The following is a 12146-nucleotide window of genomic DNA, read 5'->3' on the forward strand; positions in this document are numbered from 1 at the left end:
AGTTCATTAGTTATTGTGAAAAACTCTAGTTTTTTTAATTACCTCATTGTTAACAATGGGTTGGCTATAACAGTTTTGTTTCGCAACAGTGTCAAAGATTTTTTTTATTTTTGGTCGAATTTAGGAAATTGGTAAAAACCTCCATGTTTCACCGGATATGTTAAGCAGTTTTTGTAGTCTATCGATCATAGTATATCACCGCAGCAAATTTTGGACGTGCCTGAGTGCATTCAATGACAGTGTGTTACTATGCCATTCTCGTAAAGAGTAGATTTACTGTGTAGATATTTTTCCGATAAAATATATGTATATCCGGTGATGACATTTAAATTTAACAGAAACAGAGTGACTTCTTTCTCAATTTTTGTGCCCATCTTGCAAAATACATACCTTGGAAAATTATATACCTAGGGATTGCCCTATATTGTTAATAAAACCATACCTACCTATTGAGGTAGGTACTTTAAGGTTTTATTTACGTTCGTAATTTTAGGACAATTATTATATTTCCACTTCCCGCTGAAGTCTGGAGGCATTGTGTGTTGCATAAGCGGGCGAAGCCGCGGACAGATTGTTAGTATATAATAAAATCATATTACCGACTATACAAATAAAGGAAGCATTTTAATATAATTGCAACTAATCGACACATAATACACGCTTATGTATATTCATGTACACAATAATAACTATGTTATTATTATTTAATGGCACATTTGCCTAAGGCTTAATAATGTGTTAAGATTTCCTCGTTGTGTAGTACGAGTAAATTATATAGTTTTTTTAGCTTCGCGCTGTTTTCGGCACATAGCAGGGTAGGCAGAGGGAACCTTATGTTAACACTCCGTTTCTATTAAGACGCTTCTGTTAGGCAATCTCAGCCTTGAGTTCTGCTACTCAACATGCAATGCTTCCAGAGATCGGAGGAAAGTGGGGAACGAAGTGTCTTAACACTAAGTTCTCTCTGCCTGATTTGTGCGAGAGATTTAATTTTAATTTTATATTTATGGTAAAATGTGTGTTAAAATGTTAGTATATTTTATAAATAAAATATAGGTACTAACATTTTCTGTTAGTATATTTTATTTATTAATTACTTTTACGGTTAATTGCACTGTACCTGCTCTCCCCGTTGTTTTGATAGATAGATTTCCATAGTTTGGCTGGAAGAGATTTCTTTTATAAATAAGCCCACCCTTGTCAACTAACTTTTTCATTTTATATTACTGTAGGTATATTTTGTGCATTATAAAATACTAGTGGACCCGGAGGCGGCTACGCCTGCTTGAACTATAAGAATATTTTCGCGTCGGTCATACTCATAGTGTGCCGCCCGTAGGCTAGGTCATTTCGAATCAGTGACATCTCCTTAATTATTTATTAGAAGTGACTATTATATTTATTTTCATAAATATGTTACGTTTATAATATCAAAATGTCGCGGTAACGGTCGGTTGTTATTAACATGGCAGAATAAATTGCATGTCAAATTAGAAAGTATTTTAAAATATTATTATATATGTGTAATGTTATATTCTATAGCACTTCTGAAGAATGCAGCTTTCATACAAAACAAAAACAAAGTAAATCGGAGTAGATCCACAGATCTTAGCGTTCAAACAAACAAACAAACAAACTCTTCCGCTTTATTATATTAAGTATAGATAATAATAAATATTTTGTCCTAAATGCAGAAAATTGAAATGATAAACCGTTAGTGGTTAAGAACATGATACTCTTTAGCCGAAACATGATATTGCATCTTCAAAATTACGTCATTATATCCAAAATCCATGGCCTTTTTGTTTCCCCATGACGAATTCTACGAAGTCACCTTCAAAAATTGAGGATAAATTGGTTTAGTATTCAAAGTCCATTTCTTATTGGAAATCTACGATCATAATCTGAAATTTTTACTAATTAAGTCGGCCAGTCAGTTAAATAACACAGAGGCATCAAAAAAATTGCTCGATAACCATACAAATAAATATTAAGCCTTAAGTCTTGCAATACACGAATATACATATACCTATTCGTATTTTTATAAACCTTACTACAAGAGAGGTTGAGGGAGTATTTCGAATATTCCTATTTTTTCAACTTGCGCACTTTATTTTCAATAAGAGCCAGTGAATATTACATTAGGTACTTGTAAATAAATATATAACTATATTCATAGATTTGTCGCGATGGATTTGAATCCACTGTCTTCTACTATTAAACTTTCTTATGTTGAACTTTGCTTTAACTAATTTTGTGTCACACCGACACGCTACAATGAAGATATGAATAAACACTCAAATTAAAGTAAGAAATGCATAATAATTTATTTTTGTCTTCGTTTGGAATGAAACTAATATTAGCATTCATATAGAAAAATGTCACTATAAATGAAAACAAATATATATAAGAAAAATAACGATCCTCATTTACTCGAAGCGTCATTTTTCTTAAATTTGAATATGTCGTGTTTCCAATGTCTGCAATGTCAGTTGTAATGTGAAATATGAAATTGTTAAAAAAATAAAAATTAAACTAACAAATCACCTGGATTAAAAGCTTTTAATGTTGATTTCTGTATTTACTTCAAAGAGTGGAATAATTAATATTATTATAAAAAAATAATAGAAACTAATTGTTAATAGACTGAAATAATTAATATTATTATATATATAAATGCTATAAATAACCATACCTATTTACTCTTTACTTAAGTATGTAAACAAAAATAATTACTGTTTTTTTTTTAATAATCGTGAAGGTCTTTAGACTACAAATGACAAATTATAACATTTTATAGCGCAACCTTACATTTGTATCTATTATAACATGAATTGATTTAAATAATTAAACAACAATTTCCTTCTACACCGCCTGTTGAATTTGGTGTGTGGAGTAATTTATAAGATAAAGAAAAAAAACATGCAATGCTACCAGAATTCGACGGAAAATGGAGAACGGAGTGTTTTAAAACTAAGTTTCCTTTGCTTACCCTGCTGTGCTGCTGTGTGTACCTATGATATATTTTTTCCGTTTAAATAAAAAAAAAGGATTTTTCTTTAAGAATATGTAAATTAAAATTAAATTAAATCAGCTTCACGCTATATCCCGTACACAACAGGGTTGGCAGAGAGAACCTCGTATCAAGACATTCCGTTCCCCACTTAGAAATGAACATATAAATTCAAATAAGTGTTTCCTTTCCTCGAGTGGGAATCGAACCCGCAACCAGTCGATTTTGCAGCACACTTTGTGCCTCTGCGCCACGACTGGCCTCAAGAATTACGTATATGTGCGTTTAATTATTGACGTAGAAATGCAGTGTGTTGAAATTTGAACAAATAATTTCAAAAATCAAAGAACCTAGGAAGAAGAGCATACTAGGTAAATGCCATACCATAGACAACAAAGAGATCTTATAGAGTTCTGTTGTATTTTTGAGATATGATACGGAATCTAAAAAGATTCGTATTAGGTAAATTGTAAACTTCTATACTAGTACGTTATATATTCTATATACCAACTATGCTATAAAATATAAGTAAACGCTCTCTGCTAATACTTTGTAGGTTGAATAGGCGTTGGCTAAAGGTCGGTTACATTCCAAAAATGTGAGTCCAGTCCAATCTCCACCTGGTACGGCGCTATACCATAACTAATATTATAAGCTTTACGAATACTAACAATTACAAACAATAAAATAATTAAAATGTTATTGTTAAATTCTAGATATATGCCAAATTATATGAATGTTCTTTATAAATCAACTTCTGTTTCTGTTAGTTATTTTATGGTTTTTAGGCATGCCAGTGGAGCATATCTCCACTTAATGTTTCTTCGTGCATATTCAGACATTTACAGGACATTGTATTTAATATCATACATTGCCGTCTTCGATTTCGTAAAATAAAAAAAATCGAGATTTTCGTAAATAGGGATTGGTATTGCACCTACAATCATCAGTTACACACATAAAATACTTAACTGCCCTACTAAAGCTATTAATTAATATAAAAAATAATAATAATTTATTTATTTTTTATGTGAAAATAAGTTAAAGACTAAGGTTAAAATAAAAATAACAATTAGATGTATATTACAATATTGAATAATATTGTGCAAATTTAGATAAACATTTCAATATTTTCTCCAGGGAATCTATCAGTTCAGTTCAGTTCTTAATATATAGTGAGGGAATATATTGTAATTGCTTATTAATTGTGTATTCAAATACTACAAAAAACCTAGAGAATAAAAACCCTGCAACAATGTAGACATCATATAAAAAAATCATACTCTTAATAATTGCTGACAATATGAGTAATTTATTATTATAATAAATTATTTTCAACTGAAATAATTAAAAATATATTTAGTAAATTATAATAAAATGTAAATTATCACACAATTATAAGAAAATAGCGTAAAACGAACTGCGATTGCAATGACGTCAATGTGACGTCATTAGCATATGACATTTGACATTTTAGTAAATTAATAGTAGAGTGCCTTTGTTTTTATGCAAGCAAACTTTCGCTTAAACACTGTAAAGTAAAATAAAATGTTGTAAAACTATTGTAGAAACATAAACAAACATGAAAAACTACTTTCCTAATCATAATAATGGTTAATTGCGATCTTTTAATATAAAAATTGAGTAAATATTGCAAAGTTGATTTATTGTGTGGGTGTAGAAGTACTTCATAGTCATGAAACCAGGTAAAAGTGGAGAGAATAAGGAGGAGATTGTGGAAGTTCATACTGCTGGACGTTCTCCATCTCCTAAACAAAAGAATAAAGAACGTCCAAGGAGTCGTTCAGGTTCACGTAAACTTTCAAACGGTCATGCCCATCACGAAATCTCAGAAGCTTTGACAGAAGAAACATCTGAAAAATCTAAAGCCAGAGACAACTGGGCGAAATCTGAGCAAGAATCTATTGACGCTGAAATTCCTATACATGACCAAATTAAGAAAGGTATATTAGGTTTTGTGGAGAAAGAAATTAAAAAGTCCGATAAGAATCCATCATTTGTATTTTATTCCCATGATCCAAATGGATTAGATGAGAAATTTATGAAGAACTTGTCGAGGCCATCCAGCGGGCATAAGGAGAAACGGAGTCCTTCTTATAGAAAAAAGAAAAGGCATTCATCAAGACATAGGGATAGAGATCTACATGACTTTGAAGTACCTGGTTCTAGTCTTATTGCTTTAGAAAAAGTAAAGATATATAATTTTTTTGTGATATATTATTTCTGTCTGTAAAATATATTGTTTTAAATTGAAGTGTATTCATTGTTAATGTATAATTTGTAAGTATTTAAGACATTGTGTGTTGAGTGAGGAAACTAAATGCTGCACTTTGTCCTACCCTCATCGGATTATGAAAATAATTGATATCCCTGTGTGGGGATTTAATCTACAACCACTAACAACAGTCATTCATCATCAAATTTTATTTTTTTTCTATATTATTTTATATATTCTATATATTATTAATTATTCTATATATTTTTTAATTTATTTAAAAGATTGAATAAAATAATTTATAATGAATTTTCAGGTTGATGATTATTTAAAAGAATATAATAAGGAAGAAGTAGTAACACTAAGTGGGGAATTAGAAATAGAGGCTAATGATGTTGAGAATAATGATGGTACTAAGGAATTGAGGCATAAACCAAGGAAGACTCGTCGGAAAGTCCGCGAGGAGAGACAAGATAGCAATACAAATGGAAGAGATGTTAGTCCAAAAGTGTTTAAAACTGCATGTCGGCCAAAAACAGCGAGTAAACCAGGTATGTTGTAAATAGAGATTCTTATTTGACTGGTGGTAAAGGTATGAATTTTCATTTCCTTGCTCTAGTAACAAGACAAAATGTATCATTGAGTTGTGTCATTTAATATGCAATGTCTTGAAATATTATATAGGTAATAAAATGTATTTTACATGTAGAATAAGCAAGAATAAAGTATGAAAAATATTTTTTTAAAATTAAAAGATGTATGGCAATGTTACAATATTAAACAAGACCATTATTATCTAGATCATATTTAAATTATCTATATAATATATAAAAGGAGATGTTCCCACTGACTGAGGTAAGAAGCACCCACAGCCATATTGTTGAGTACATTGTTGAGTTTCCATCACTCAGCACGCACTGCCTAGAGAATTCCTCAGAAAATGAGAAACAGAAGTGTTTTAATTGCCTTCTTATCAGACCGAAGAAATGAAAATAATTTCATCCTTCAAGTGTAAATTGAACCCACAACCATACAACACACAACCACAAAATAAACGTTATTGTTACAGCTCGACCTACCGACTTAACATCAATGTTAGAAAGCCTAGAATCGGTACCCTATCATGATCAATATATTGACAATCCATTTTCTTCGCCGTCCCCTTTAACGTCCCCCAATGATGAGAGATTGGACCCGTTTAGACGGAGGCAAGAAAAAATATATTTACAAGGCGGTGGAACGTTTAGAGCGGTGTCTCGAGATAGAATATTGGAATCTCAACAGTCGAGAGACACAGGCGACAGGTATTTGAGGTAACTGCGTTTTCAATTATGTTCAATAAAAAAACTAACAGTAACTACTAAAGGAGAATATTTTATTTTATTATTTTTATTTGGAAGACTATAACTTTGGTCCCTGGGTTTTACACGTCTTTATAATAGGTCAATAAAATGAATGTCATACTATTCTATAAGTTCACCTACCTTGCTTAAAAAATAGTTGCAAAAATATTTAGAATTGAATGCTCTTTGCATTAAGAGAGAAAAGAAGAGAATATGTCTTTTTTCTGTTTTTTTTAACCATACAAAGCATGGAGTTAACAGTGCTCGGGCATACTAGACATATTGTCTCTAATGCATATACTGCTGATTATACTATATGCAATATTTATAAAAAGCTCAAAAATACAATAAATTATATTGTTCAATGTCAATTTTCAGGCTTGGTGACTTAACCCCTCTCGACGTCGCTCTAACTGTACAAAAAGCTTGGCGTAACAGTGCTCCGGCCTGTCATGGCATACTTGGCGGGTTATCTTTAATGCATTTACTGCTGATAAGCTATTCGGATAGCTTAGATGCTGGACATTTGTCTTTTCATGCTGTAGTAACTATGCCTTATGTAGCCAGTTATTATTTCTTCTGTGTGCTGTGCTTGCTGTCCGTATTGGATAGGTGAGTCGTTATTTTAATTCTTTTTTAGGTTATTTAGTTCGATTGTTGTCCGTCCGTCTGTCTATCAAGAGCCGTGAGGTTGCCGCTAGTTCAAGTGAGGTATCAAATGAAAAGGCTCTAGCTAAGCCAAGCTTGAATTTCAAAAAAAAGCTGGAGACCTAAAATTTTTGTAAAATAAGACAATATTAAAATTGGGCGATGGTAAAATTTAATAACTACTATTTAAAAGAAAATATTTAAAATACACATTAAAAATAAGAAATATATCGATTTTCCAGATTAGATGTAACCAGTATAGATTTAACCAGAGGTTTACAGCCGTGGTTTCAACCGATCGTCTTAGTTATATTATATACAGCGTGTTTGTTAGTTTGCACTGCGGCCAGAATGTATGATGAGCTAATGGTTTACCAATATGCGCCGTTGGTAGCTAATATTACTGGGAACGTTACTACTGTAAGTATATATATTTTACTAATATTAAGCCTATCTTATCTTTACCCCACCCGGGTTTAATTTTTATTTGATAAATATTTAAATAACCAGTTTTGTTTCCTCCATCTGGAAAGACAACGCGCGTCTCTTAAATTACTTTACAGTACGGTTGACAAGACCACCGTGAAATTAAGGATCAAATCTGCACAGCCATCCACAGCTAACTTCAGTACTGTACTGTACACAATTTTCAATCTCAAAATAGAAGGAAAGTACAGAAAGGAGTATTTTAACATTAGGCTCCCAGGCGAGAAACTGCCTATCCTGCTATGTACTGAATACAGTGGAAGCTAACAAAAATAAAAAAAAATACAAATGTTTATTAAATAAAATGTAAACCACTTAGCTAAATACAGTGGACATTTGTAACTATAATAACTATATATATTTATACTATTTGTATAATAACTATTAAAACTAAAATATTTTGCATTATAGTTTATTTATTTAACATTTTTGAAGTATGTTCCGTACAAAACACAGAGATAGATACTTTTAAAAATATATAACGATTTCCAAGAGATACAGGTTCAGGCCTTTTTTTACGTTTTCTAAAAAAAATATTTATATTTTGACATCAAACAGTAAACATATATTTTTATATTTTCAGCCAACAATACCTACGTTTTATCACACTTGGACCCACTTTTCAATATGGCGGGCGGTTCTTTCTTTATTGGGGCTGACCTATTTCGTTATATCGAATCCACCGGACTTAGTTTATATGAATTTAAGTAAGTTGTTGCAGTTTAAACATTCCTTGCAAAGCATTGGATGATTGATTTTTTATTTGTTTAAGTATAACTTTTTTTAATTTTGCGTTTGTGTGAGTGTATAGAAACGCCTTAAAAAGTTTTAAAATACCTATGTTATCTATTATTAATATTTAATTTGAAAATTTATTTTATTTCATGTGTTTGGTAGAAGAAATGTTATGTTGTTATTAACTGAATATACCTATATAATAATATTATAATATGGTGAAATAATTCACTCTGATGAACAAACATAAATTAATTATAATAAAAAATTATGACAGATACATTTTCAAGATATATATATTTTTTTATTTTAATTACAATTTGCTGAAGTATTATTTATAATTTAAAAATTAAAATTTATTACAAACATATCGCATAATTAGTTAAAGCTACTTGATGGTGTATCCAAGAAGTGTGGATTTAAATCCTGCTACTTACACATTTTCATAAGAAATTGCATTGTGTTTTGTTTATATTCCTTACTTATTAAGAAAGATCTCGTATTAACTTGACTAGTCAAATATTCCAAAGATTGCTAAGGCTGATAATGAAATATCGCTCTTTATATACTTGTAGGCATATCATTATGTTGTTATATTAAATATTTTGGTCGAAAAGTTAAAAAAACATTTTTAAACTAACGACCATATCTATCTATTATCTATGTGTAATTTCGGTAGATAATAAAATCTAAAGTAATTAATATATGCTGTACAAATGTATAAATCTGTCCGTGCATTTCAAGTTTATATGTAAGTATAATTAAAAGTATGGCACTTCCACATCATCATTTCATAAAAATAGAAACTTTGATTGAAAGTGTTTTTTTTTATTTCATATGATAATATTTTCATTTTTTAGGAAAACAAAATTATGTGTGATTTTTTTAAATGACAGAGAGAAATTACATTATACTTTATTTGTATTGTTTAATACATATATTAATAACTAGTGGACCCGGACGCGGCTACGCCTGCTTCAACTATAAGAATATTTATTAAATATATTCATGAAATTATTTTCAGTTTTCAATAGAATTAGTAAGAAAATATAAGCTTAAATCATCAAAAAGAATAATAAGTAGATACACATTATTAGAAAAAAATATCTGAGTTATTGAAATGAACCAACAAAAGGATTAAAAGTAACTAAAGGATAGGCTTTCTTAATATTAGAAAAAGTACCTAAAGTTTTCCGTGCGTGAGTACATAGATATCGACTCTATGAAATAACTAAACATTTCTCTCTATTAAGTAGGATAATTTTAGCGGGCAATATCAAATAAAATAAGAAGTGAACCACAGTGTAGATTAAATTAATTACAAACAGCAAATAATTACATAAACATTTACAATAGTTCGAAAATGTATGAAAATTTATAAAACCATCAAAGTCATCTGCCCGTTCGCGTCGGTCATACTCATACTATACCACTCGTAGGCTAGGTCATTTGGAATCAGTGACATCTCCTTAATTATTTATTAGAATGTTAGACAGTAAACTATAATTTCAATCTAGATAAAATGCTAAAAGTGACTATTATATTTATTTTCATAAGGATGAATATCAAAACGTCGCGGTAACGGTTGCTTAGCGACGCGACGGTTGTTATTAACATGGCAGAATAAATTGCATGTCAAATTAGAATGTACTTTAAAATATATTAGTTTATATGTGTAATGTAATGTTATATAGCCTATAGCACTTCGGAAGAATGCAGCTTTCATATAAAACAAAAACAATGAAAATCGGACCAGTAGATCCAGAGATCTTAGCGTTCAAACAAACAAACAAACAAACAAACAAACAAACAAACAAACTCTTCCGCTTTATTATATTAGTATAGATATAAAACATAATATTAAATGTTAAATTCTTAATAAAGGTAGTACATCATTAATATAAATTGTATATTATATTAAAATATCTATACTTATTCAGTGGTTATTTAAGTGTTGCCAAATTAAAGAGAATTATTTTTATTTATGTCATTGTACTCCGAAATTGTAGAGCAGAAATATGAATAATAATATAAATGTTTAATATTTGCGGTTGTTAAGCAAAAGGGCATATCTTTACAAAAATAAAAAAAAATACAAGTGTCATTTCAGCTTTTATCATTATACACGATGCTATTGACAGAGATTTATCTACAGCATTTATGGTTCTAAATAATTATAGGTTGAGAGATTAAAAGATCATATATTATTGTAGTCCTGATACTTTTTAAGCATCTGAAATATGCAATAATTAAATTTTTAACAACAAATAGGTCAATAATTAATAATTTTCTTTAAAATATTAAATATACATATAATAATATCATGATTATAGAAATTCAGCTTCACGCTTTATCCAACATACAGCAGGGCAGGCAGAGGGAACCTAGTGTTAAGATACTCTGTTCCATTTCCGCCGAAAGTGGGTAACATAGAAATTCAATAAATAATTTCCTAGGTTATGCCACTTTTATTTAACAGCCGTGTCTATGTCCATACATGCTATATTTGTGTAAGTGTTTACTTTTCTCCTATTTTTGTATAATATTGAAACAATAACATCTATTTACATTATATTTATTATATTATATACACATAATAAAAAAAATATCGCATAAGCTTCGCACAAACATTCAATAGGCCAAATTACCTCTTAGAAAAAAAATATAATATAATATAATAACATTATAATTTATTTTATTTTTTTTAGTTATAATAATAATTACAAAATTAATAATAATTATAAATTACAAATAATTATATATCTATAGCATCTTTTTTACCTGTTAAGATAAAATTCCTAAATAAACCATTTGAATTCTCTTTCATAAGATTGTCGTATATAGAAAAGCGATGATCGTAAATTACACAGCCTGTTCAAATTGCTTTTAAAATGAATAATTAAAAACATGCATAGATGAAGGTGAAATGCAATATTTTTGTATTTATTTGAATAAAATTTTCTTATTATAATTTCGATTAAAATTTTCATGAAACTATAGTTACTTAGTTCCTTCCTACACATATTTATGGCGTTTGCCATATATATTTATGTAATATGGATTATTAACCTAAAAAAATATATTTGATGTTGTTCTTTATCTATGGCGTTCCGAGCGTGCCAGTTCAGCACTAATTACTTCGTCAATGTCACGTTGAATGGAAACAAATATTTGAAGAATATTATCGTATATTATAAAGCCATTACAATTGATGTGTGTATAATTATCACTTTTTTTTGGCATCTGTCACAATTTTGACAACTGTCTTTTGCAACGGTTTTTATACTTTTTATAAATAGCTTAAATAGCCATAATTATTATTTGCACAAGAAATGTTTTTATTATTTGCACTTTATAATATAATAACGATTATAGATTTTATTAAGAAATCAAGTACTTATATATTAACGCCACAGCCGCTACAAATTTGGCGGTTTTAAAGTGCAGATTAGGATTAGGTCAAATTAGATATATTTTTTTTAAAGTAAAAAAAACCTAACCTATCTTGCACTTAAAAACCGCCTAATTTGTAGATGTCGTGGTATTAGTACATATTTACCATAATAATATATAACGTATAATTGGCTTCTTGCTTTACGGGACCATATCCACAGATATATTTATTTAAGTTTTAATAGTTTTAAATGAGATATGTATATGTATTTTTTAATCTTCACGCTGTATC

General features: G+C 29.4%; 2 protein-coding genes across 2 annotated transcripts in view; one reads left to right on the forward strand and one right to left on the reverse strand.

Moving 5' to 3' along the window:
• LOC146530220 (proton-coupled amino acid transporter-like protein acs) overlaps positions 1-12146 on the reverse strand; it is a 184050-nt gene that overhangs the window by 146227 nt on the left and 25677 nt on the right. The gene's annotated exons all lie outside the window — the stretch shown is intronic.
• LOC146530223 (uncharacterized) lies at positions 4485-9408 on the forward strand. The gene is made up of 6 exons (XM_085200669.1): positions 4485-5222; positions 5566-5800; positions 6319-6562; positions 6971-7204; positions 7483-7660; positions 8310-9408. The coding sequence occupies exons 1-6, from the start codon at positions 4710-4712 to the stop codon at positions 8475-8477; spliced, it is 1572 nt and encodes a 523-aa protein (XP_085056795.1). The 5' UTR covers positions 4485-4709; the 3' UTR covers positions 8478-9408.

This window comes from Heliconius melpomene, chromosome 17 (assembly GCF_056956725.1).
Source record: "Heliconius melpomene rosina isolate 202511_hmr_F chromosome 17, ASM5695672v1, whole genome shotgun sequence".
NCBI classification, from domain to species: Eukaryota; Metazoa; Arthropoda; class Insecta; order Lepidoptera; family Nymphalidae; genus Heliconius; species Heliconius melpomene.

Bases quoted from the DNA above. Each gene is read 5' to 3' on its own strand.
- LOC146530223 (XM_085200669.1), top strand. From the start codon at position 4,710: ATGAAACCAGGTAAAAGTGGAGAGAATAAGGAGGAGATTGTGGAAGTT. The intron at 5,223-5,565 runs GTAAAGATATAT...ATGAATTTTCAG, and splicing joins GTCTTATTGCTTTAGAAAAA to GTTGATGATTATTTAAAAGA. The intron at 7,205-7,482 runs GTGAGTCGTTAT...TCGATTTTCCAG, and splicing joins TTGCTGTCCGTATTGGATAG to ATTAGATGTAACCAGTATAG.